This window comes from Nipponia nippon, unplaced genomic scaffold, assembly GCF_047370975.1.
Source record: "Nipponia nippon isolate SJK-2023a ecotype South Korea unplaced genomic scaffold, ASM4737097v1 scaffold_5, whole genome shotgun sequence".
Classification (NCBI taxonomy): Eukaryota; Metazoa; Chordata; class Aves; order Pelecaniformes; family Threskiornithidae; genus Nipponia; species Nipponia nippon.
The window spans coordinates 93,763,373-93,791,168 of record NW_028262369.1 but is presented as its reverse complement, the minus strand read 5'-3'; the positions used below and the strand labels follow the sequence as shown (position 1 = coordinate 93,791,168).

The following is a 27,796-nucleotide window of genomic DNA, read 5'->3' as shown; positions in this document are numbered from 1 at the left end:
TATAATCCCAAAACACAGAACCCTTATGTATGAGATTCACCCTCACTGTCACATCTTCCATCTGCTCCTCCTGGTAACTTCAGCCACCTTTGGGTCACAGATCCAGAATCCTGTCCTTAATAACACTTTTCAAATTGACCCTTCTAGCCTCCTTCCTCTTCTATCCACATAAAATAATTTTAGAACTTGTCATCTACCTACTATGTACCTTTCAAATACAGTTCAAGAAGGATCGTATCTTGCTCACATCTCCCCTTTGTTGAATCAGTGTTCCCTAAGAAATGTATGTTGAGTTCATATTCTTTTCAGAGAGTTAATGTATATGAAGTTATGCTTAGTTTAAAGAAAAGAGCCAAACAGGTATTTTATGCTGCATGCTCCATTTCACTGAGAAAACAGGAATTGCTATTGGCACTTACAGGTATTTTTCTCGTTTCTTACTGAAACGATCTGGGATTTTTGTCTACAATATATTGTGAGGGGCAAAACCAAATAAATCTATTTTAACATTTCTTTTCCAAACTTAAAAAATTAACTATAAATACTTTCACAGTTGTAAAATACAATACGGGGACCTTATTTCAGTCTCGTAATGGAAAGATTAGAAAGCATCGAAATCAGTAAAGATTCCCTAGACATTAAAAAACAGTTTATAAATAAGTAGTTAAAAAGTATACATTTGCACTAGCCTAGTATACAAATATTAATCCTTCTATACAGTTTCTTCAAACCTCTTGCACTCATGTAGCAGACCTACAGGTCACTCACACATGCCATGCTCTTTAGGTAACCTTTATCACAAACTCAGATCAACTTATTCCAGAACATTTAAAACAAAAAGGGCAAAACAGATCTTGCCATAATAAGTGATGTTTATATTTTTCTTAATGTTATAATTCCTGTTTCTCAAAGGGCTACTTTGAACCTTTGTTCCAAATCTACAGGTGTTTGAAGATCAGGTTCATTTTAAAGAAAAGAAAATCAGCACCTGCTGCTCCCACTCACTAATGCAAGTGGGAGCTGCATCTTTGAAAATCCACCCACTCTCTGCTGAAACAGCCATAGGGAAGAAATGGCTTTTGCCTTCGCCATTTTAACACTGCTCTGAAGTCTTGAAAAACATCTTTTGGAGACATTAGGTACCATAAAGGAGCACTAGATACTGAGAAGAATCGTGGGTTTGCGTAAGAATTCGTTTGAGGGCATTCAGCACCAACCGCAAGCTCACACTTAGCTCAGCTGGCACAGAAAAAATATTTTCACAGGTAGCTGTAATACCTTATATTGACAAGCATGGGGAGGATGAAAGCTGGCTATATCCCTAATCAACTCCACTGGTATCTCTGTCTGCCAACTACACAGAGCTAATATCACCACTCAATACCGATGATCGCTGCCTTCTGGGTGACTGACACAAATCACGCCACCAGCATTTGAAAAAGCACGGCCACAGTTCAGCTGGAAATCATGCAACATATTTGCATTCAAAGATAAAGAAAATTAATCAAAGTACATTTGAGTTTATCCTCTAGATTCAAGCCCACAACCTTCCAGCTTTCCAGCATTAGATATTTCACCCTGTATTTTAGCACAATATGCCTGACTCCAAGATGCAGATATTTATGCAAATGTAGCTACTAGAAGAAGCTGATAGACTTCTGAGTTTCTATCTTCCTTGGCTTTTGTGCCATATGTTTGCTATGGTCTTGAATGAATTAAAACTGTTAAAGTGTGACTAAGCAAAGACAGCTCTTACTTTTCAGCAACTTACCCTAAAATTATCCTAAAGTTGATCTTCTGTTTCTTTTGCAGACAACAATTTCAATAGAGGACGCAAAGACAGTAAATTCACTTGAATTCATGATGGTGTCTGTCCTCAAATTGTCAGTGCACCAGTCCTAGAGCAGGTCACAATCTGCATTTTGTCTTTTTAAATGTTGCCAGTAGGAGACATCAAATATTTGGCATGGTACCAGCTGCTGCGAGGTCAGGCTTGATGGAGGTAACTACATCCACTCCACCTGGCTCGTAAACAGACAGTCTGCTCAAAGAGCACATCAATCTTCATGACTACACAAAAAAAATGGGTCTCAAATCTATTGAACAAACCACAGACCATTCTTCAGGATTCCTGAAACACTCATAATACTCATCAGCCTTGCTACTACACTGCAATACGCTCCTTCCACCACGGCTGCAAAATGAGAAGTATGGATCCTATCTAATTCCTGAAGGCTCTGCACATTGCCTTTTAGGATTTGTGTTTCTAACAGTCAGGAACACATACCAGTTTGGGATCAACAGCTCCAGTGACGGGGTATGGTGGGGTACACTCACGAACTAAGAGGAGGAAGGAGCAATGTGGTGCAGAAGGCTGAGCCCCATGACAGTGATTGAACCTGCAGGCTGGTACCCATTTAATTTTATTGATTGTACATGCAAGTGTGTCGAGCAACTGGATAATTTTATTGTTCCCTACCAAATAATTCCAAATCTTAAAGCTGCAAAGTTGTCTCACCTCCAGTTTGCATTTACGTGAATGGTCCATAATGTACATTAATCACACCCTCCTCAGGCAAAACTCCCCCGTGAGTTCTGTCCTGCTAATGCTGACAGCACGCACATTTGACCACAGCGGTACATAAGTCTGTGTTTTTGAACCTCAACCATTTAAGAAGCCAAAACAAAACAGTTCCTAATCCATTGACTGAGCTATTTAACTTTTAGCTGTACATCTGTCTCTCATTTACTGCGTATGATGAGAAGCACACTCTCCACCCGCCCCTCTCAGTAAGTTAAAGCCCTCGCCGGCACGCTCCGCGTACAGGCAGATCTGGGAAAAAGCATCACTGAAGAAAAATCAGTTTTTGTTACTCCGTACATTAAGGTCAGATTAAAGACAGGTGCATTTCCACGTTAACTTGAAAACAAGTTATTTTAATTTTACAAACAAAACTGCTTCTTTCAGTTTCTAAAAGTTTCAGTTTCTAAAATAAAGAATGATCACACTCTAAGCTCATGATACTGTTACGGGAGAAACAAAATCTAGATGTACCATTAGACATGGTGGTGTGTCACTGGACACAATGCATCAATGGAGATATAAGATCTTATTCTGATATGTCAGAAAGAACTTCTTTAAAACTTACTTTCAATAAATTGAGCACAGTAAATCTTTTCTCTGAGAAATTAAGCAGACTCTGCAAATTCATTCTATTTCATTAATCCATTACAAGATGAAAAATCAAGAATTCTCCCCAGGTAAGAACGTGGCTTTGCTGAGATTTACGTTAAAACAGAACTTCTCAGAAAGCTGCTAGCTCCATGCCCTCAACCAGGAACAAAAGCAGACATCAGCTCTCCTTGCAGCCCCTCCTTCCGGCGGCTTCACGCAGGGCCGTTGGGGATGCTCCTGCCTCTCGTGGTGCTGTGCACCGAGCGGAGCACACACCGCAAGCTGCCTCTGCAGACAACCGTTCTTAGGGACCACCGGGCACGTGGTGATGGAACTGGAAGCACAGACAGGTAACTGAGCACACCATTATTAATATTCTACCCCCAAAGAGTCTACAGCTTCTGTAAGTGCAGCGCTTCACTGTCAAGCTCCAGCAGAACATAATATTGGATCTTAAAATAACACTGCTTTGATTACCTTACTTCCCTTTACTCTTCGCTTGAATTCCAACAGGATTTCAGTGTCTGCTCTGTCAATAGAGCTGTGTGAATAATGGATTTCTGTTTGGGCACTGGACCAAAAAAAAAAAAAAAAGCAGGGGGAAAAGGAAGAAAAAACTCTAACTCTTTTAATTAGACTGAAGAGAGACTGGGGGAGGATTTAGGAAAAAAGTAATTTCAGGATAAGGCAAAATGTTTGTTTAATCTAAAAGGAATACTTTGCTTTTATATTAACACCCTCTTTTAAAAATATGTTGATTTTTTAATTTTGTTTCAGACTTAGTCTAGTTCATTTACCAAAAAAGCAAGCATTGACTATTTAATCTTTAAAAAAAAAAAAAGCTGGAAGAAAACATTCTGACTCTCTGAAATATTGTTCTCCAGTTTTACAAATAAAACTGTCCAATGGAACAGAAATTTGGAAATAGATGTATTTCATCCCAAACACATACTTTTTCAGTGAACTTATTAATGCTTAAAAACAAAAGCCCTCTTGTCTTCTTGGCAAGTGCAACGTTCTAGATACCGACTGCCTAGAACCAAAGAGATCGCGCAGAAAAATAAAACAAAACTGTCGTGCTGAAATGACTCTTACCAGTACTGCCGGAACAGCAGCAGAAACAGTATACAGGTTTGCTGCTAAAAAGCAAAAGGAGCAACAGGAATAAAAGGTTGGTGAACACCCTTAGTTTGTGCGTTTCTTCTATTCGCCACCCCCTGCAAATATGCCCTGGGTTTTTGGGTTTGGTTTTTTTTGGGGGGGGGTGGGTGGGGGGGGTGGGTGATTTTTTTTATGTTGGTACCAGGAAAAAAGGAAAAAGGAAAAAGAAAAACATAGGCTTCATCATCCAGTGTAACACTGCTGAAATGAGGACGATTGATTTTTTACCCCACAACAATCTATGTTCCTGACCGCTCTTTGCTGCCGCTCGTGCAGCCCCGTGTCCAGCAGTGCTGAGGCTCAACGAGCCTGGGCTCAGGCGATGGGTGCTGCCCCCCGGCTCAGATAACTCTTGCAGCTTGAAGCCAGCAGCTTATTCCACTGACAGTACTTAACAAAACCATCTCAACAGCTATGACAGTTAGATTGCAGCATGTTTCATTTCTAAGCTACCATCTTGGCGGATTGTCTCTAGCAGGGTGGTTCACCCCTTACAGGTGGGAGTCCCAGGACCTGCCAGATATTCTTCATTTATCGGATACGGCTGGGAAGGGTGCACAGAAACCTCCAAAGTGCCCGGGAGCACGTAGGCGAGACAGAAGCTGCTGAGGAAGGTGGCTTTGTGACAGGTCCCAGGAACAGTCATTTGGGTGGTACCGGAGAAGAGCGACAGCAGTGCTCTGGGCACCTCTGGATTCTTGGCACCTGCATCTCCCTGTCACTGCATGAACGGTGCATGAATAAGGAACGGATAGATTATCTGGCGCCGTTATCAATACTGTCCTCAAAAAGGAAGACAACACCACAATTTTAACTCCCACAAAACAAAGACACCCTGATACCCAAGCTGACAGTATAGAAAGGTAAATACTCAGCAGCTTTTGAGCTGTGATTCGATTTGTTAACTAGGCGTAGAGTAAAACCACCTGAATCCAGCAAAATCACATTACCTTTGCATTAAACCTTGTTGCCGATCTGATAATTTCTGATTAAAACAATGAAGCCTTTGGGTATAAATTATTTCATATTTTTATTATTTAGACACTATGCTGTTCACTATCACAGAGAAATCGTCTTTGTTACTAATAGTTCTTCTGGTAGGAATCAGAACAAGCAGAAGCAAATTAATAAATGATGACATGGGAATTACAACAAAATAGAACGACAACTTGTGGGTATGATTCTGAATAATAACATTTTACAATCTACTCAAGAGCATTGCTAATAGGCGAGATCTAGTTTACACTATTGTCAGAAACATTTTTATAAAATGCTTGAAAAATGAATTGTTACTTTTATGAGTCATACTTGTTATTGCATGAATTTATTGTTGTAGTTCCTTTTACATATGTTCTCAGGTTATATTCCTCACCATAATAACTGCTCTGTTCACAAGCTACATAACTATAACGTGCATTTCTAAAAAAAACACAGTTCGGTTCAACATTTGTCTTGTTTCAATCTATTTTTCTATTATTAATATAGCCTAAAATAGATATGGAAAATAACAATAAAAAGGGTTCCCAAATGCCTCTATCAGACTGAACCCAGCAACATTTATATGTTAAATCCAGTTGTATTTCTTAGCATCTAAATCAAAAGACTGGGAAGCTACCTATGAAGGCACACCAACTCCTGTTTGGACTGAACTTTTTTTACCTGCTGACCCTCAGCCAAGTCCTGCTGTCTAATGTTATCTGCAGTGTTCTGCACACTACTACAATATTGAATTCCCTATCTCTCACCATACTCAGCGTGCTTGTACCTAGCACAAAGACATAAGAAGCAGAGCACACAAAAGATGATTTTGGTCATTGTCTTCAAAAAATGAAACACAATAGATTTTGGCTACTGGCCAACTGCATTTTAAAATGAGAAAGCTTTGACCGTGTTCATGGTTTTGTATCTACTGAGCAGCAACATTTAAGGAGAGCAAGTGAACTGGAAAGTTTTCAGAGAGTTATTTTCATCTGGTCAATGCACACTAATGTTTGTCAGTTCTAATCAAGACTGCCCAAATTCAAATGTCAAATACTTGCAACTATCTGATCAAGAATACATTACAAACAGGAGATTATTCAATTCCTTGTTGAACAACCTAAAGCAACTCTGAGAAAATCACAAATAATTCTTGGGTTGTCTGTGAATATAAAAAGATTTTTCAAATAAATTCTTTGATCTGAATTATGGATCCGTGTACCCAATGATACAGTTACATAATCCAAATTTTAGTATCATCATTCATTTTCCTGTACTATTCTTTTGGCTTCACAGACTTCCCCAATAGTATCCATTGTCCTTCACTAGCTAAATAAGAAACAGTTTGCTGAAAAATTTTGTTTGGAAGAAGCACGCAATATAGGTCTTTTCCCATTCTATGCATTACTTCATTGCATTTCTATGCATTATTTAGTTTCATTTGATTTATTACACTACTGTCTTCTGATGCTACAGAAGAGGCACACTCAAGGGGTATGGACCAGACACTAAGAGTTTCTCACAAGCACCATATGTGTGTTCAGTAACTTATTAACAGAGATTAGAGATACTACTAGGCGGGAGCAGACAGACACCTAACAACAACAAAGTAACGAGTTGACGATGGTCTTCTCATTCCTCCTCATCTATGCCAACTCCTGCAAATCACAAATTACAGACTCCAGCTACTCCATGAAAAAATGCTGTACATAGTATATGCCCTATGAGACCCCTTCATTATGGACCTCCTACATTAACCTATTTAAGAAACAAAAAGCCATTGCTGTACCTCTAGACCAAGTGGACGGAGAGTGCTACATCACTGAAATTCATACAAGCCCTTACAAAGAGATATTGCTTTGGCAGGGAAGTCTTCAGAGAAACCCTGCAAACCAGGGTTAGACCCATGTGTGACTCGCTCCTGACTTATTCAAGCTCCACCTCAGGCCAGCAGCAGTTTGTTACCTGGGCCACAAAATCTTCTCACCAGAAAGGATGGCTTTTTAAAATGGAAACAAAGGACACTACAAGGGGCTCCAAAGGTGAGGTTCCAGTTGGAAAAAGAGGTTAGTTAGCCACTGCTCCCTGCTCACCTCCCAGACAGGTTCCTCCCAACCCTCTCTCACGACATGGGCTGGCACCACGAGCATGCAGGAGACGTGGCATGGGAGAAAGACACTGGGGTGACCAGAAGTGGGACAGAAAAGGGCTAACACCTTGTTAACTTCACCCACTGTCTATCAACATATATCGGAGACAAAGACGCACCTCTGAGCTCCACCTTGCTGGAGGGAAGTTTAGGCCAACGGGATCCCACAGGCTCTGTCCGCAGCAGCAAAGTCCTCTGCCGTGGGAGAGCGGACTGAAAAACATGGCTAGTTCCCTTCCGCTGCCGTCAATGTAATTAAAGCTCATTTTTGGCAAAGGAAAAAAACAGTCTCCTCATGAAAAAGGCCTCAGGTCTCTGAGCCGTGGAGAGCAGTATGCAACAGCCCAGCGTTGCACAGCAGAGCACGGGCTAGCGAGGGACACGGGTCCAGCCATGCTGTGGACGGAGGGAGAGGAGAAGATGGACAAGGGCAAGAAGCCATGACGCCAAGCTCTTCTGCAGTATGGGTGACACAAATGGGACTGAGAGATCAGCTATTTCTAACTTCTAAAGAGAAGTGAACTAACACACTGCAGCAAGAGGAGAAGAGCATTGTGCCAGAAAGTCTGGTATTTATATGAAAATGAAGACATCTTGCAGGCAGGGATACACAGAAGACCCAAAGTACCCTAATCAACATACTTCAGGCCCAAATGAACTGTTGTTAAGATGATGATACATGGGATTTTGTCATTTAACGGGATCCAAAAAAACGTATTTTTTTTTGTCTCTTTAGGCATTCAGTGGGAATACTGAGCAAGAATGCCAGGCACGGATGACAGAATGACTGGATAAAAGACTGGATTTTAGGATATGGAGCTGAATTCTACGAAAGATGCTTAAATAAATGAAAATACCAGCATATAATGCAGCTACCCTAAATGCTTTCACAGCAGAGCAGTTACTTGCACAGAATTTTGAATTGTATAATGCTATGCATTAGTATAGGCCTTATGCTATTTTATCTGTTATTGATATGTCTCACAGTTTCACACGACTCCCTACTGGCTTCCCACTACCAACTGACCAATTATTCCAGGCAAAACACTTTATGCAACTCTGCCGCTTACTCCAGCTTTCATCCAAGAAAATACACCGCTTACTGCAACAGGAATCTAGTTAAGAGAACATTACAGAAGGAAAAAAGGTTATAAACAAAGCAACTCATCACAGAATCATAGAATCGTTTAGGTTGGAAACGACCCTTAAAATCATAAAGTCCAACCGTTAACCCAGCACTGCCAAGCCCACCACTAAACCATGGCCCTAAGCACCACGTCTACCCGTCTTTTAAATACCTCCAGGGATGGGGACTCAACCACTTCCCTGGGCAGCCTGTGCCAGTGCCTCACTGCCCTTTCGGTGAAGAAGTTTTTCCTAATATCCAACCTAAACTTCCCCTGGCGCAGCTTGAGGCCGTTTCCTCTCGTCCTATCGCTTGTTACTTGGGAGAAGAGACCGACCCCCACCTCGCTACAGCCTCCTTTCGGGTAGCTGCAGAGACCAATAAGGTCTTAGTTTCTGGATGTATTACTGGATTGACAGAAGAAGAAACAAATTGACTTTTTTTTTTTTTCAACTTTAAGGACTCTGCCAGTCCTATCCTACTGGATCAAAAATTCAGAAAAGTTTAAAACTAGTATTAACCACTGCTTCTCATCTGCCTAGTGATCTGGATATTTCCTTGTGAAACCTCAATTACATCTGGACAATGATCACACCTAGTGACAATGTTTGCCTCGGGGTGGCTGGGCTGGAAGAATGTCCCAACTTTTTTTTTTTTTTTTTTAACTAGAACATGCACAGAGTAATTGAAGTGGAAAAGGGTACTGAAAGACTTCCAATATCTTGTTGAACAACTAAGTGAAGAAGAGACACTTCAAAGGCACGGCTTCTTAAGGATCATAGCTACAGAGTACAGTTTGATCAGAGATCAATGAGCATCTGCCATGTTATATGCCTTCCTTCTGAGTGGCAAGTTGGAGCATAAAAACGGATGTTGGCACAGTTTTAACAGTGTTAAGTACATGGTGCTCCTTAGCAATACAAGCCTCCATCTGCAGACATCGCTGCAGGACCGGACCTACAGTTACGATCACACATCAGAAGAGATCACTCAGACCAAATCCAGAGACAGCTCTCTGCTCTCCAGTATATTCTAACTTTCTTGTTTTATAACAGTTGAAGGGGTTTTTTTTGCCCCATTTTCACAGACTTACAGGAAAATCACATATATTTTTAATGTAAAGGATCTGTGCTCTTCAGACAAAGCAGCCATCATTTTATTCTGTCGGATTCTAATGCCTTGTAAATGACACACTCTTTTAAACGACTTGCCAATTAACCCCTCTTGTTATCAACTTGAAATTGTTTCCTGTGATCGGTCTGAGCACCATGTAAAAGAAGAATTCTCCATTTCAGATACAATATCAGGCTCTAAAGTTCCACAATTTTACCACTTTTGAGATGATAGCACAGTCTCACTGTGACTAAGGACTGCAAAATCATGCTCCATGTAATTGAATCCAAAGTTCTGACAACACTGACCTTATCAAGAAATGAAACTTTTGGCTGAGGTTCAAACCATGCACAAGAAATAAGATCTTGCTGGTTGTTTGTAAACGTCATATAAAAATGTACTTATTCATTATTAACAACTTGTAAACGGAACACACTGCAGGTCTCAAACTGCTGCCAAGTAAAATATTACTTAGTACAATCATTTCATTTGCATCTAATTCTTGTATTAATTTTGGCAGCACAACCGAGCATCCCTTCTGATGATTATAAGAGGGTTATCATAAAGAGATAAACATTCAGACTGCACACTAAAAAGTGAGGATAAAAGAAATGCAGGGGACCAGTTTAATTTTGTAAATGTCCGGAATGCTGCTGGCCTCAGTGGCAGCCCTACTTTAGTACAAGATGCGCAAAAAAAAGGGTTCTAGGGAGAACCAGGCCATTGGTATCCCACTTTTGTCATGATAAGGCCAGCAGTGACAACACATGACCTGTATTGGTGAGCCATCTCCTTTGGGATAAAATAGAACAGAAGGCTCCAAGCAAAATCCCAGGTACGATCAGCACTGGGCTTTCACGAGCATCACAGTCAACCCAAAAATCTGAGAGTTTCATAAAAATTCAGTAAGGAGCTATTATAAATGATCCCAAGTGCTCTGCAGCAGAATGCCATTTTAGAAGGCGGCACAAAAAACTATGGGGCTTTTAAGACAATATCATTACGCACCTTTCTTGTTCTTGCATACAGCTTTCAGCATGCGGCTTCCAGGTCCACATTTTCCATGGTGAGTCACACATATTCCTTCTGAAACGATCCACTCGTAACACACCGGGTCTTCACAAAGAATAGATTCAATTAAATGCGGACAACCTGCCAGGGTGCCTACCGGATCCACGATCACTTGCCTTTGTCTCATTCTAAAGCCTGGAAAAAGAGAAACTGAATTAACTGGACAACAGCAAAGAAATATTTATACCAATAATCTAGTAGCAAGAGGACTATACAGGGCATCTGGGACTGGGGGATATAAAGACAAACAAGAGCACCACACTTACAAACTGAATTGATTGGGATGGCACTTGGCTGTACGTGCCCACAGTCTGGGCATGCAAAAACTAATAGTGTGTAAAGGATTCCAACAATCCACATTTTTCACATTTCTTTTTCCCTTTCATCAATATTAGATAGAAATACACATGTCCAAATATAGGAATTTGACACTGATGCATATATTAATGTAATAACAACATTAAGATAGAACGAGAGAAACAGTTAAGGAACTGAAGATATAAAGGACATCTATATTCTGCCTGGAAATCCACTAATGAAAAGACTTGTTTTGTGATACAGCAGAGCAGTTTACTAAGAAATTAGTATTCTGCTTTATGAAGGTATAAGGATTTCTGATACATAATGCATATCAGACCTCTTTGAAATGACATCCTACTAAATTGGAAGATTCAAATGTAAAGTGGAAGAAAAAGGTTACAGAAATAATGAAAGAATTGATTACATAATCTACCTCCTTCTGAACAAAACCAAAAGTCATGTTGCTATATAAAATGCAGAACTAATACGCAAGTATCTTTCAGCATGTTTTGTTATGTAAATGACACAGGATTCTAAGAAAGGCAGAAGAAAATGCATGCTGGCCTTTCCTACAACAGTCTCAGACAAGGGGCAAATATACAGCATTACTGGAGGCCACAGGGAAATGCCTTGGCCAGGAAACAGAAAAGAAAATGAAAAATAAAAACATTCCAGAGAATATAACAGACCAAACTTCCACAGTTCTTAAACCAGCAAAAAGAAATCATTCAGAACAGTTTAAAAATGAAATGGTTTTGCAAATCTTCATATTTAACCATATATTTTTTATTATTTCTTTTTTAATTTGAAAAATTCTGACCAGCTCCAATCACTTCAAAAACTTACACTGCTTTCAGAAAAGTGTAATTTCCAAATAATAATATTCGTTCCCTGACATGAACTCCAACAGTCACCTTTTCAACTTAGAGCCTTAGGAAAGGCTCTGCAATGAATCTCAAAAGTGTTGGAGCAACAAACATGTACGCGAGTCAATTAAGATCCAGGGGGGTTAAATTATATTTGCATACTCTTCTTCCAGGAATTTAAACCAAACCCAGAACAATGAGAACAATCTGTCGGGTCAGTCTAACTCCAAGATGGCAGGGCTGTGGGATACACCTCACTTCCAACCTCACCCAAGCATTGCCTTCGAATCCAGGCACGCAGCAGGACTTCCAAGGGGGATCAGAGAGGGACAGCCTGGCACTATGGAGGTCTGCAGCTGCTAACCCAAGAAATCCTCCTTTTCTACAAGTTCAGTGCAGGATAAAAGGATCTGAATCAGGCTGAAAATCTTATCTCTTGGGTTTTTTTTTTTCCTCTCAAGAATAACTGCAAAAAGCTTTTAAAGATCATATTCCACTCCTGTACACACAACTAAGAGCTTCATCCTATGTTAGATTAGTTTAAAAAAAAATACATTAAGCTCCCAATGTAGAATTTGACACCACTGCTTTTGCAATCTTATCATAATATTCCATCACTCGCTTTAGGTCCCCCAATGCTGCAAGCGGATACATGAGAGCAGCCATTACCTCTTCTTCCCTGGCGGTCCTGGCAGTTCTCGTGAAGGCAGGGGCCCCACGCCGACCAGGCAGACACCACGCACTCGGACGGGCACGGCAGGTTACACAGCTGGGAAGCGGAGGGAGCAGGACCCAGGCATAGCTTCCCATCAACTGGTCTAATAACTAAGAGGGGGGGGGGGGGGGGGGAGGGGGGAAGAGAGAGAGGGAAAAAAGAAAAGCAGGGCTGTAACTTTGCACTGACCAACACACGGAGAACCGAAGTTTACTGCTGGCCTTAGCTTTCCTAAATGCACCAAAACCCAGTACTTTTTTAGGGTTTTATCTCCCAGAGCAAAAAGTTAATCCTCTGTTGAGCAAGGCACGTAAAGTTTTATCTAAACCATACATATTCAGCAGGCCAATTAAGACTATGCTTAATGGTAAACAGGTGCTCTAATAATAAATTCAGTGCTGATTTTCTATAATGCTGGAGCAACAAACTGGAATCCAATCACCTGCATTTATGGCCAAGGAGACCTCTTTACACCATACTGAAGAGAAAGACGTATAAGAAGGAAATCCAAAAAGCTCACGCTGCAACTGGGAGCCAGGCAGAGGCAGGTGACAAAAGCCTGAGCACGGGGGAATCTCCCCATACCCATCCCCTTCAGGGGCGCTGCCACCTCCAGATTACAGACGCAGGATCCAGACCTTTGACTTTTCTTCATCTACTTTCAATGAAATTGAGCAGACCTCTCTGTTTCTTCTACACGGACATATGGAGAAAGCATCTTTCCTGCCTGGGTGGTGAGACGTTTACTTGAATTGCCTGCACCCAGGCGTGGATCTCCAGACTTCTTCATCTATGAGATGAGCTGACCCCAAACTCTGCCAAAGTACCAGTTTTATTGATACTGACAATAAATTATTCCCTTTGCATTTTCATTTATCGTAAGAGATTTCTAGTTTCATTTAACTTCCCTCGCCTTTTTATTCAGGGCAGAGGGAGGAAGGAAAAGAAGGGGAAAGACTTAAATCTATCTTCTGAGTCATTATCTGATATTGCATTTTAATTACATTATGGGCTGAATTTGGCTGTCTCTTTAGATAAATCAATATCAAAGCAGTTTTTCAAAAGGCAAAGGCTTCTTTGAGTTTACTCTGCCATGGTATTACCAAGACTTCATTAATTTTCATAGCTACTGAGTTTGCTTTATCCTCATTTTTATTTTTAATGTGTATTTTTCTTTGCTTCCATGCATGGAATTGACTTGAAAAGAATTTATAAAAATATGCCCAGTATATGAGTAATCTTTTCTTTTTCTGGTATTTTACCTTTTTCTTAAAAAAAAAAAATCAATCATTTGAAAAAAAACCACAACTTTTTATTTTAAACACAAGACTTCAGTGCTCAAAATCCCAATAAATTTTGATTTGCACATCCTGAAGCTGAGACTTAAGACCAATATCAGTGCTTACGATTCCAACTTATCAGAATAACAGGACTAAACAACAGATGTGATTTAATTCTAAGCTGAAAGATAATATGTTAGTAAAAAAAGACCATTTTCTGAACAATTTCTGAAACACTGTAAGGCCTTTGACATTTAGAGATTACAACAAGGTGGCATAAATCCAATTCACCTGAATGCTAACATAAACAGAACTTTTCTAGAGACCTTGGAAGTGAAGTGACAGACACAATGAGATAAATATTAGAGTGTTAAGGATAAGAGTTATTTATTTTACCAAGAAGTCTCATGCATGGCTTAACCCGTCTTTCAGCATCAAGCATTGCAAAACTATCATTTTTGGAGAGTTCACTTGAAGAAATGAAAGGCAATAAATTTGAGTGCGCATGGTCAACCCAAGGAATAAAGTCCACTCCTACTCTGCTCTCACTCAAGGCGTCGTCGTTAGCAATGGCTCTTTCCCCCTCACTGATTTTTAGCCTGTTTCTATATTGCAATTTAACTATCTAAATGTGGAAGTCACTAGATAAAGCAGGTTGGTTCTCCTGCCTTGAAAACTAACCAGCTACAACCAGTGGTGCCGAGGGTATTTTAAATTGAGATTGGATAAAAGAAAAACAAGAAATATTGATTACAAAAAGTTAAAGGGGCAGGTTTTCGTTGGTAGGCTGAGCCTACCAGCCATCCCAGACTCATGGAAGACTCCTTCCTATTCTGGAGGAAAACCCTGCCTTCCTCTCCCTGCCAACCACTTCCCTGCTCCTCTTCCTCCCTCTGCCTGATGCCCTATTTAATTCTAGCACTGGGAACTCTTTTCCCAGGACCAATATCCTACTTGTCACTAGAATAAGACTGCTTGTTTACCCACTTCCTTAAGTAATTCTATAAATTCTGTAAAATGTAAATCAGAAAATACACAGACTATTCTAATCAAATATCCAAATATATTCTAGGTCTGTGCCAGTTTATACTCACTCTACACTGACTACAATCCTCCAGTGAAAGTCTTCAGGAATAAGACAAGAAGAAAAAGAAACAAGCTGCATTAACAAATGCATATATAATAGCATCTTTTTCCAAAACCAGGCGGGTATAAAGAGCCACATTTTCCAGCCCGATAGCCAGAGTGACTGGATGGGCCAGCTTGGTCCTTTATAAAAAAGTTTCATCCCTTCTTTAGGCATTTGTTTGACAACTCTGATTTCCACCAGTTTTATTTAAAAGCTTGAAAGCTTGATGTGATTTTCTATTGCTATTCTTTCATACTCTAATAAATACCTTTTTTTTTTTTAATGAACTATAAGGTGGGTTTTTTCTGTGAATCTTTTAAATGTCAAAATTTTCACACACGCCAGCCTCCAAAAAGGCACAGGTAGCCTGGCTGGGGGTGGACTGTTCAGGAAAAAAACTCACATTATGCCTGTGATAAATGAACACAGCTGCTAGGAGGACTATCTTGATGTACCAGACAGCCTTCTGATTTTGCTCAATAATTGACTTTGTAATGGCATTTTCCTACATTCATATAGAAAAAGTCCTTTTTCTGTAATTATTTCCCTTGGAAAAATATTAGCCACTTTTTGGGGGGAAGGGGAAAGGCAGAAGCCACAGAAGAGCGAGAGGGGGAAGCAATATCTCCGATTCAAGTAGCAGCTTATTTATTACACTTGTTCGTACCTTTTAAAACCCTGTGTTCTTCCCAATCTATAGAACAAACTTGAAAAAGCAATCAAGTACTAATCTGGGAGCCTCTGAAACATTGCACATTTCTATAGCTGTTATATTGGATCTATCCTTTATAAACGCGACTACAGCTGTTCCCAGCACCAGTGTCTGCCTTGAGTTTGAATTTTACTATTTGCTGTTATTTTCAGGTTATTGCTACCAGCAGGAGATAATAAATTGCGTTCTAAAGTATCTTGTTTCCCTATATATTTTTACTGAAGTAGTGATTTGGAGGAAGAGTGGAAGAGGAAATCAGCTCTGATATGATTATTTCCATAACGTAATTTTAAGCCAATAAATAAATTACCTGTGAATATAATCATACGGACACATACTTGCAGGCATACATACCAATGCTACGTTAAAAACCATTCATGGCTGGACAGAGAGAAGTGTATAGGATGGCATTTTGGTTGCAGCAATTCCTTTCAAATTAAGTTTTTCAACTCCTCAGGAGGTAAATAACACTTTTTTTCCTGGACCTTAACTTTATTTCCCTTTCACAACAAAAAACAAAGTATTTCTCATATTAACACCTAAATGAGACCTTTCTAAATATCACTAACATATCTGGAATACAAGAAAGAATATCAGGACTGTCTCTTATATACTGGTGCAGCCGTATTTTTAGCTAATATTCAGTTCTCAAGGCAATAAATCCAGATGTTTACCGTATCTTTTGGCAAAACTAAGCCAAATTAATGATTGCCAGGGTACAAGAAAGGGATGGCATATCTTCGTAAAAGTTCTGACTGCCTTCGCCAGGACTTATAAACCAAAGGCACTTGGATCAATACAAAGGGAAATTACTTGAGAAAATCACAAAGCAACAAGTTGCGTTATAAAAAAATCCTACATGAGCATAACATAATAGGGATAAACCAGCACAACATTTGTAAGTAATTTCTCTAACCTGAAAGACTTGCTTTTATAGCAAAAACAAAAGATTAGACAAAGGAGAAGTAGTGAATGTAATTTAACTAGCCCAGAAACAGCACCAACCCTAGTCCAGTGCGTCCCTCCGTTAAAAAGCCTAATGCACCCCACGCCTGATAGAAAGGGCGCCTTTATGTTTTTAAGAAGAATCAATTAGTTTTGAAGCCACAAGGCACAAAGTTGAAGTCCTATTTTCAATTAAAATCTATTTAATAGACAAGAAACAAAGTATGAATAGAAGGCTAATCACAGCATGAAAGAGGGTTAATAGCGGATTGCCAAGAGCAACAACGGTTTAATGTATTTCAGAACAATAAAGATCCTCACAATTTTATTAAAGTGGCACAGATTATTAGCACTCCGTGGAGTAAGAAGTTTCCCTGTGTCCATATCCTCTGCTGTACAACGGGATCCTGATCCCAGCTGGGATATTGTGCTGTTTCACTACAGCACAATTTGAAGAGATTATCAACAGAAACCGCAGATCTGGCAAAAATTCAGAGTGAACGTGGGCCTTCCCACCAGCAGTCACACGGCTGAGCAGACCAGAGGCGACAAGTCACTAAGAGCGTCCAGGAAAAACAGCGGTGGCAACAGGGATGCTGGGATGCCAGTGAAGGCAATGACAGGGAGGAAAAAGGGATTCTCCAGGATGTTTGAGCCTTGTTGGCTGTTATCGGGAAAAGGCCACCAGATGCTGGAATCACTGGGGCAGACTGTGAGAGAGGGTGAGAGAAGCCACAAGGAAAACAGGGAAGAAAATCCAAAGGTGGGGATATACTTCATGCAGGCGTCGTAAGAGTGTGAACTTTGCCCATCGCTAAGCTTAGTGTTCATTCAACAGGAAGGAGCACCAAGGAGCAGAAATCTGTTCTGTGAAGACCACATCACTGCAGGAGTCCCAGTACCACAAGAAAGCACCACTGTGGATGTGTCTATGATACTGGGACGTGGTACAGGTGGCCCAAAGCTAAACTAGTGACAGGCTAAGCTAGGCCACTCATGGCACGGCCGTGCCAGCTCGGATCCCGAAAGCAGCAGGGCTGCTCCACGCAGAGCTGGCCCGAATTCACAAGCTTGATTTATCTCGAACGTCTCCTGCTCCACGACCAGCCCAGCCACCACTGGCTTCGTTATCTCTCCCCTGTGTCCCAGTTTGTGGTGTAGCCTCGTACATACAAATCCTTTTATTTTTTCATCTGACTCAACATTATTGTTTGAGCACAGTGCGGCTCCCCATCCTCATAATAACAACGGGACAAAATTACTCAGAACAAACTGCCACTGTTTTCAATAAAATTAATCCAGTTCCAGTGGAGGGAAATAATGACAAAAATATAAATGCAATTAAAATCTTAGCTTTCAAAGACAAAACCCTGAACTAAAACCTAGTATCTCACGTGAACTGACTGGGCAGCATATTATTTGCAGCATACCAAAGCCAGCTATATAAATAAAAGTATTTATAAAGGGATAAATATTTCATAGTAATATCAAATAGCTTGTTGACAAAAAAAGGCATATTCTTTACAGGGCACCTTTTAGAAGGCACACTTCTTTAACTGTCAAAGTCTTTTTATACATTATGCTCTCCATTTTACTTTAATTAGTATCTAGACATGAAAGAACTGAAAATATTACATCTCTAAAAGACATTAGGGAAAATGGTTTTTTCCCTAATGGATTCAAACTAAAATTTTTGAAATACACATTTAAACACTACTGTCAAGCACTGCAATGATCTGAATAAAATAATTTCCTCTCTTGCTTCTAAAGGGTTTCCCCCAAAGAAGCAAGCTGTTACATATTTATTTTTCCATTATATGAGTTGTATCTCGTAAATTCTGCTCAGCATTTGGTGAGCTTACAGATCAATAACTCGGCATCCCAGCAATATAAATCTGATGCAGACTTGCCTGAATATATTTTACACTTCAGAGGTGTATTTCTTATCTTTTCAAGCCAGTCTGGTCATCCCAATGACAAATAACCAGTTTGGGATGAGAGGGATCCTTAGGGGGGGGTTCTTCCACCTGAGAACATGGTTCCTGTGATTCAGGTCAACCAAGCCCCGGGCTGGATGCTCCTGTTGCTGTACTACGAGCCAGTCGAACAAAGCTTTTTTCTCACCACTTCTGACCATCAGTTCTCTCCCCACTATGGTCCTAGTCAAGTTTTCTCATTACTAATATATTCTAACCTATTCCTTTTCAATTTCATAAACCAGACAAGGACAACAGGATTTAAACATCAAAGTCCCTAAATTCTGATTTCCATAGAGTAAATCAATCTTTTCATTCCTGCAGCTTCACCGGCATAAGTTTGAAAAATAAAAGAAAAACCCAGCATGCATTTAATATAGGGCTCATACTCCACACAGGGTTCATATTCATTCCAACAGTGCATATCCTGCGCCAACTCCTACGGGCAGCTTATCTCCATCAACGCAGACTTTTCCCAAGAAATACGCGGGATGGTAACAGCCATAAATGACAACAACTTGCACAACCAACTTACTGTTTCTAAAGAGTCAGGCCTGGTGGCTCACAAGACAGCTAGCACCCCGGGGGATGGTGGCACGTTCAAATAGGACTCTTCGTTGGTATTTTTCTCTTCCTGAAACTACTTCCATAGTGTATTGAACAGATGCCACATGTACCAATTTGAAACACTAATCCCCCAGAAGACACGCATTGGAATATCATGATTCAGAGCAGAACAAAGAACAAAAAATGTGGCACCCTCATTAGGAAACAGAACGTACAGAGCAAAAAAGGCAAAAATGCATATTTTAGAGCTAATAAAGACAAAAGGGCAGAAAGAAAGGGATGACAATAAATATAGAATAATAAAAGATATGAATGGAAGGAGTCCTCAAATTAATTTCTGAGCAACTCCAAAGAGGCACTAATTTCTGGAAAACAGAATACAGTGCCAAAACATCTCCCATATGGGAATTAAGAATAGTCTGAAAAGTTCACTCATCAGATAAGAAAGGATTAGACATTTTTGTCTATCAGAAGTAGGGAGAAAGCTCAGTATTTTGTGGTAAACAAGCAAGGATAAAGGCCATAAAATTACCATTTTGAGACCCGTATAAGTAGGACTTAGATGAAAGTGCAGGGGAACACTTTCACTTTCAGACCGTTTGGGGATTCTGTCAGTAAAGTGGCTTGTAAGACAAAAATACATAAGGGAATACACACAGGGGTGGATCAGAAAGTAACCATTAGACCTGAAAAGGTACTGGAGTATTTACTAGGTCTTGAATTGTAAACAGACTAAAGGAGGTTTTGCTGCTACAGCTGGTGACACACAAGTTTATAAAAAAATAATCTGATGAAAGATGAACCAGGTGGAATTGCATCCTAAAAATAAAGCAAAAATGGGTATAGGCTGGCAAAATATAGTGGAATAAGTACGTTAAGGAATTATGTCTACTAACAGGTGAGGGCTGAATATCTCTCAAAGGAAAGAGGGTTATAGAAGTAATAAAGACTTCTGTAAGAAATAGTTCTGCAGGGTAATGCTAAAAGGTATCTAAGAATAATGAAGGCACAACTACCTCACATACCTGCTACTGAAAAGCAAGATCAAATAAAAATAAATATATGGAGACAAATATGATGGAGACACTCATTAAGCAAAAAAATTGTAAACAAAACTTTAGAACCTTGTACAGGTATGAGAATTTAATGTGGATTTTCAGGTGGAAAATAACAAAGATTAAGAAGATAGGAAACTGCAATGATTTGTCGGTGAGATGGTAATAAGAGATACATTTTATTAGCCAAGTTTACTATGCTGGATAAACAATAAAGAAGATTCAAGGAAGAACAGCATTTCACAAAGGTCTTTTCAGTCCTATAATTAAAACTTAAGCAGACAGGCTCCAAAAAACATTATAAGAAAATTCTGAAAGTGAGAGGTAAATTGGATCTCATTCAAACAAGTAAAAAAGAAAAAGCATCAAGATATATAAGGCACAAATTTTACAAAAGAATGACAGGGCAGGCAGATCCCTAGTTAGAAAGCTACAGAAAATATGGAGAGAAGAGCAATCCCAGTCACTAGGGACAGTAGGTAACTAGTTCAGAGAAGAGAGAAGATGCTTCTGGAGAACTTTATAAAGGATGCTGTCCCCCAAGACTACTGATAAAGAGTTATAGTCTCTAGATAAATCCAAAAAGCAAAATTGAATTAGAAAACAAAAGGATACTCCCTGGCCTTCAGGAGAGCAGGTAAAAAATTCCTGAGGAAGAAGATTAAATGTAGGATCCTCACATGCTTATTAAGTGTTTGAACACAAACACAGACACCATTCCCAGACTCTAAGAGCAATTTTAATTCCCACATTATTGGACTTATTTATTGTGATTAAGAGGAGGGCTGTATTGTCAAACAAGGAGAGAAATTTCATAAACTGATCATTGCATAATATTCTTCCACACTTTTACCAAATGTCTTTTTTCTTGTTACACTGGGGATCATTAGTGATGTTCGCCCAGATTAATTAAAATTCATTGTGGGAAAAATTTATTGTGGAAAAACACATTTCAGATAACATTTTATAAAATCAAGAGTCACAAAAAAAAAAATCTTAGCTCAGTCCAGAAAAGCCCGCTTAGAAAAGAGAAGAAAATATATGTGTCCCATGTTATCAGTGTCTGGCTTTGAAAATAAGTTGAGGATCTGCATTTCTGCTTTCTTTAAAAGAGCTTCCATATGAGTGAACAGATTTACATTAAAAAAGAGGTACAAAGAAGGGTAACCACCACTGTGTCTATAGTTTGTTCCAGACACGGGACGTCCAGGCACAGGGATCAGGGAGTATCCAGAGATGAAGGGCAGAAAGAGCAGCTTGGAGCTGTACCACAGGTAGCTCGCTTGCATATTCTATGCTACTTTTTGTGCAAAATTTGTCTCCTCCGTAAAAGCAACATCATTTCAAACATGTAGATTTGCTGCTTCCATCTCTGGATATCAAAAGAATAATGATAAACTTGGAAGTATTAGATGACCACCTCTCTGTGAAAATTAAGCATTATAAATTTAAATATGTTAAAATTCAATGAGATACTTAAAGAAAAAACACAAGGATCTGTTCAAAGCTAATTATGTTAAAGTTCAGTCTAAATTAACAAAAGCCTAACAACTGAAGAGATGTGGATTCCTTGGACAGAACAGCTAACATTAAAAATAGTGCAGTCTCTTAACTTAGATGCCTATACATTAGCTTACCTACATAGATAGAAATACAGCTATCTGAATGATACAACACTTCACACATTTACCAAGTGCTGCCTGCCAGCTTTTTCTAGATAAAAGAGTCTCAGAATGCAAGAATATTACAAAAGACTTCAAAGATTGGAAGATCTTCTACCTCCAAATACTCATTACCCATGTGAAAAGTACGGACTTCCTCCTTAAGGCCTAAAAAAATATATAACTTCACTTGCACCAAGACAGGGATTTCTCAGTTAGGTCACCTCTTGGGGGAGAAAAATATGAAATCTCATCAATGTATTTCTGAAAGTAATACCTGAGTGAAAGTTTTCCATCTTCAGTATCTTCAAGTTGGAAGTTTATAACCAAAATATAGAGAAATTTCAGCAGACTTAACCTTCTGAATAACTGATATATAGGGACTCAAGAAAACAGGGGCTCCCTTTCTAAATATACACATTTTAATAAAAGAAGAAATAGATGGGAAGACTAAGCAAATGAAAAATGGAAAAGATATCCTTGGGGGATAAAAGAGCTTTGAGCAATATGTATAAATACATCACAGATGGTACCTGTCTCCAACTCAGATTCAACATATTTTATCCAAGAATGCTGCTGGAGAGACCACAGGACAAAATCTTCTTTCACATATGTCATTGGGCCTAGGTCCAAATTCTCATTGGAAGTAACCAGAAGAATAACAACTGTGATGGATGGTAATATCCTATTAGATTCGCTTGTTTGATTCCTGAATGATCCCTTTAAGGACACTCAAGAGGTAAAGAAAGAAAAATTACTGTACTTTTGATGGTAGCAATTAGACTCTATATTTGCTTATACATAGAAGAATTAACCTCCTCATCTCCCCATCACTGAAAAAATGGTATAATAAAATATGAGATGCCCTGGTGATGAATAAAAATATTCTACCAGTTCAGATCGCCAGAAGAGAGGCCAGAAAAAATGTCATTCCTTATTTATTCAAAGAACAAAAATTGATCAGCTAGTAAATGAGATACACTGAATATTACTGGATAGGGAGGGATAACAGGGAAGGCCTTCCCTCTTTCTGTTTGCATGCAACTATGTTGACAGTAGATGGGGTTCTCACTTTCTAAGGACTACTGCAAATCTGCATCGCTGCCTTGGGACGGCAGTAATAATTTATACCTTGTACATTTGCTCTGCACGATTGGCTTTTTTAGTTGCCTATATGAAAATTTTTTGTTTTTAAAAAAGAAAGGGTTAGAACTGTAAAAACAAGGAAGAGGTATCCCACTGTTTTCTTTTTCTTGAGGGGAGAGCTTGCAATTTTTAAGTTGAACCGAACTTTGAACAAGGGGAAAACCTGCAGGTGATCACACACTGGATATATAGCACCAATGCTGCTACGAATTATGTTGGTGTAAAGGTTTCAAGATGCACTCCTCTAATCTTCTTGAGTAATTCACAATACTGAAAAAGAATAAAGAAGCGTGAACGAAGTCAGTTAAAACTTGCTACTCATCAACTTGCTGTACAGTGGCTGCACGGACCACAGAAGTGGTCAGAAAGATGAAGACAGTCAAGAAATGTTACACACCTCTCATCCACAGCGCTTTTTTTTACCTTGAAAGCCACGTGCATCGCATACTTGTGCAGAACAACAGAGGGGGGGTTGCGTTGGAAGAGCAAGGTAGTGCCAGATGTTTGGGAGAGGTGAGGCAGCAGCTGACTAGAAATTAAAATGGGTCTGGTTTTCTATAATCTCAGAGTCTGTGTGGGATGCTAGGACACACTGGGCATCCAGGAAACATTTGCTTTGCCTTTGTAAGTAAATAAATCTAAGATATGATATTGTGATCTTATTATCTTACATCTCTGCTCAAAAACATATTCTGCAAGAGCAGTACATAGAGTAAATAAAACAGCCTAAGATGAATTATACATCATGCATCTGTATCTACTCATTATTCTTCTAAAAGAAAAATAACTCACTTCCAGAGTCCAAAAACAGTCTGTCTGCTCAGAAGTTGTGACAATATTATTTTTGCTTTCCCCTTCAAAGAAAGATTGTGTATCAATCTGAAGCAGAGGCTAAAGCCATATCCGGAATGGAGCGTGACATCTTTCTTCATACTCTAAACCAGGACTAAAACCACAGATAAATGGATTCAGCTACCAAGGTGCTGGGCTACCTAATATACGAGAGAGGAAGAAAACTCAACTCCAAGCAAAATTTAGCTCCTTCATCCTTTGAAATCCTTCCATACAAGTACACCTACAGAACTGGCATCAGTTCACCCGGAAGGTCACAGCTCCTGGCAGTTCCTCAGGACTCTGAGGACCATGCCCTCCTGCTCCCTCCAGTGCTGAGTAACACCTCCCTATGTAAGCACAGATACAATGAGGGCATCAGCTAGCCAAAGTCTACTAATGACTGCATGTTATCTTTTTTTTTTTCCCTCACCAGTTTCTCTTACTCAGATCCCTTGGGCCAGACAATTCAGAACGACCCTACGCACTCACCTTCCTTCAGCTGGTGCATCCCAAGTTCTACGGCGATTTGGACGCAGTAGACCTCCCGGGTTTGTATGCCACCTCCACAAAGGCCTACGTGGTTGTGATGGCGAGGGTCCTGCTGGCCAAGGAGGAGAGATACTTGGCAAGCTTTCCATTCAGAAGTCCTCCAGGCAAACCTTTGGAAATAAAAGACACCAGGTAAAACAAGTTTTTGAAAAGACTATGGGTGAGGGAATGGTACTTTACATTAGATGAGAAAATACAATTGGTTTAATCTTTATAGCAGCACTTCCCAGTTCAAAACAGGGAACGTTCTGAAACATTTCGAATGTTAAATTTACAAAGGTTAAGTATTTGTTATTTGTCTGGAGTCCTTGTGTAAAATTTTTCACATAGTACTAATCTCCAAAGCGTACTGAAACACTAAATCATCCTGACAAACCCTTTGAGCAGGGTGCAAAGAAGGAACGAAGATTAAGAGGTTCGATTAAGTGCAAAAACTAGTTTTCAAACATGTGGCTCAAACCACTAAACCACCTCTCTCTGCCAAGAGCTGAACACCTCAGTCTGAAATGCTCTTAATAGCTAAAACCCTACATACGTCAACAGAGCTCCAAGCCCTGGGCAGCTTTTCTACAGGTGACAGCTTTATAAACACCTAGGGCACTACCAATTTTTTCAAGGGATTGGCTAAAGTAACTCAGTTCTCTCATATTGGTTTCCAGAAGTTCTGATACACAGCAAGCTCTAGATAAAAATATTTTCGTTCTATATTCACTTCACACCTACAGAGCACTAATGGTTTTCAGGGAAGGATAACATTCTTGGGCACAGGTATGGGAATGCTGTACAGACAATCGTCATTGGTATGTACCAGCTTAAATGCCAGGAAGAACTTCTTAAAACTATAGGGAAAACAGTATTGTGTATCAGCGGAAAGCAAAAATTATTTCCCCATCATGTCTGAAAATGCAGAGCATATTTCTAATACAACAGTTTTCACAGGCATAATTCATTTTGATTCACAGGTCACAGTATCGTGGAGTAAATAAGAGCCCGAAGTCTTTCTTCAGCTTCCCAAACACAAATCTTAGGCAATATTGTTTTTATAACCAAGCTGTTCACACTTCTGCTGCTTTTTCCTTTGCTCCTCTAATTTTCATAGTTTACTCCTTCCACACAATCTTTGTTGGTTTTCTGTAATGTAAACTATGTAAAATAATTTCCTTCTTTTATCCTCAAGATAAATGCTCTCTCCTCTTACAGCAGATCCACGGTTGTTAAAACTACATATGTACATTACCTGCTGACTGACCACTGTAAGCTCAAGCGCAATGGGGCGCCTCTGCAGAAAAAGCCTTCCACATTGTAATTCTGTGTATTCTCCACAGCAAGTATCTGTTCCTGACTACAGCTACAGCAGGGAAACATGCATCGCAAAATTATATGAAAAATAAATACATTAGCTTGCCTGAGCACGGATCAATGTTCTCTTAACTTCTTATGTTGCGAATATGGGCATAAGAATGATTGCTAGCCACAAAGCACTTATGAATTTTGTAACATACTCACAGAAAACGTTTGTGAATACTGCCAATTACTTTTAATTTACAGGTACTTTTCAGACGAGCTGTCATGCTCTCTTAAATAATATACAGTATCATGTGCAAATCTGGATACACTCACAGGGTTTATTACCAACGTAGAAAACAATAAAGAATACACTTTTCACATGACAAGCATGAAATATTTGAACTCCCACAACATATAAAGGACAGCCATGAATTTTTTCTCCTACTAGTTCCTTCTAGGAATTCCTAATCACATTTCTTGGGTCTGCAGTGTTAAATGCAACCTTCCTCTTATAATGAAGGCAATGAAAAGTGCTCTCCATCAAACACCAGGTGAAGAGGATTCCTCTTCCACACTAGTTCAGGACATTGTGCTCTTCAGGTCTACACTTTCAGAACTAGAAGCTTAAATACAGAACACGCACATCTTCCTGCAGCCATGGAAATAGTTGGTTTAGGGAAGTATTTCTTAAAACAATAACTGACTAAAGAAAAACTGATTACTGATATCTGGCTTAGGCAGTCAGCTGTGAACCCGGATCCTAGCGACTCATTTCCAGAGGTGTGAGCACCTGCTTCTCCTATTCAGTGTGAGCTGTGGGAGTTAACATCTATAAAAATTAGGCCACCAGTGATTAAAATTATGCAAAATAACTAAATCTGAGCTCAGAGATAATTAAAACTTCATCAGTCCCTGAATCTTAAAAAAAAAAAAAAAAAAAAAAAAAAATCCCTTTAGATATTTTTACAGAGTAACTGGATAGTGTGCTACACTGCAGAGCAGTCTTCAATGAACAGCTACCAGGTCCTCCAGCCAGTGCCTGCTCTGCTGTGAGCAGGTTAAAGCCCCAGCCCCATCAACCCACCTTGCTTTCTTCCAGCTGGACATACCCTCAGCTGTCCAGAGTTTTCTGGTAACAAATCCTGACCCTGAGCATTAGTTGTTTAAAAGGTACACGTTTTCACAGCCATTAACAAGACCACTACACCAGAAACCTATCCCAGGGATTGCTATCCCACTGAGTGGGAAACCTAATGCAAGACCTTTCCAGACGGACACAGTGACCTCGGACAGCTTTGTGCCAGACTCTTTGCAGGGTTTTAAGCAGTGTGGCCGATACTTGGTATTAGTTTGCCCATCTATGGACTACACTAAAGACAACAAGAATTAAAATTACTTAACAAAGAAAAACTGACTGCATAATCTCTGCTTAAATTTAACCAGAAGCTTGTTAATACCTATTAGTAAAGAACAGAGACTACTGGCTGGCAAACACTTGAGGGTTTTTTGTGCCTTGGCAACCTCAAGCCAGTACTTGCAAATTACTAGCAATATCCACAGTGGTTTTACCACACGACTGTAATTTCTCCAACTGAACGAAGATGACCAAAGCCACCAGTGTCACTTTGGACATTCCGTTGTTAGAGCAGACCGTAGCAGAGATGCGCCGTACCAGCGTTCAGCTAAGGGGTCCACACCATCCAGCCACCTTGCTCTCCGTCCCCAGAGGGTGAAGAGTGTGATACCTCAGGAAGTGGAAGGGACATTATACATTTGGATCATCAAAGAAGTTGGTCAGCTCCAGTGTACTCTTGTGATCCCTGTGCCAAAACCTGGCGGTGATGGCAATTTCAAATGTCAATAGATTTAACATCTCATTTTAACTCCTACCAACATCTAAGTTAGATTGATGCAAACTCAGTATAGTTACAGCCCTAGCTGTGACCCATGTTTATGTACAGACCTCTTACTATAGCTAAAAGAATCTCAGCCTTTCCCTTT

At 39.7% G+C, this 27,796-nt stretch overlaps 1 protein-coding gene across 4 annotated transcripts in view; it reads right to left on the bottom strand.

Annotated features, from left to right (window-relative positions):
* The window catches only part of THSD7B (thrombospondin type 1 domain containing 7B), a 540,474-nt gene that overhangs the window by 172,644 nt on the left and 340,034 nt on the right, over window positions 1-27,796 (bottom strand). For all 4 annotated transcript variants that reach the window (XM_087730295.1, XM_087730298.1, XM_087730296.1 and 1 more), the window contains 3 exons: window positions 24,449-24,618; window positions 12,609-12,764; window positions 10,711-10,908 (listed from right to left, as the gene is read on the bottom strand). In XM_087730295.1, coding sequence (XP_087586421.1) covers window positions 10,711-10,908; window positions 12,609-12,764; window positions 24,449-24,618 — 524 coding nt within the window. The remainder of the gene's footprint in view (window positions 1-10,710; window positions 10,909-12,608; window positions 12,765-24,448; window positions 24,619-27,796) is intronic.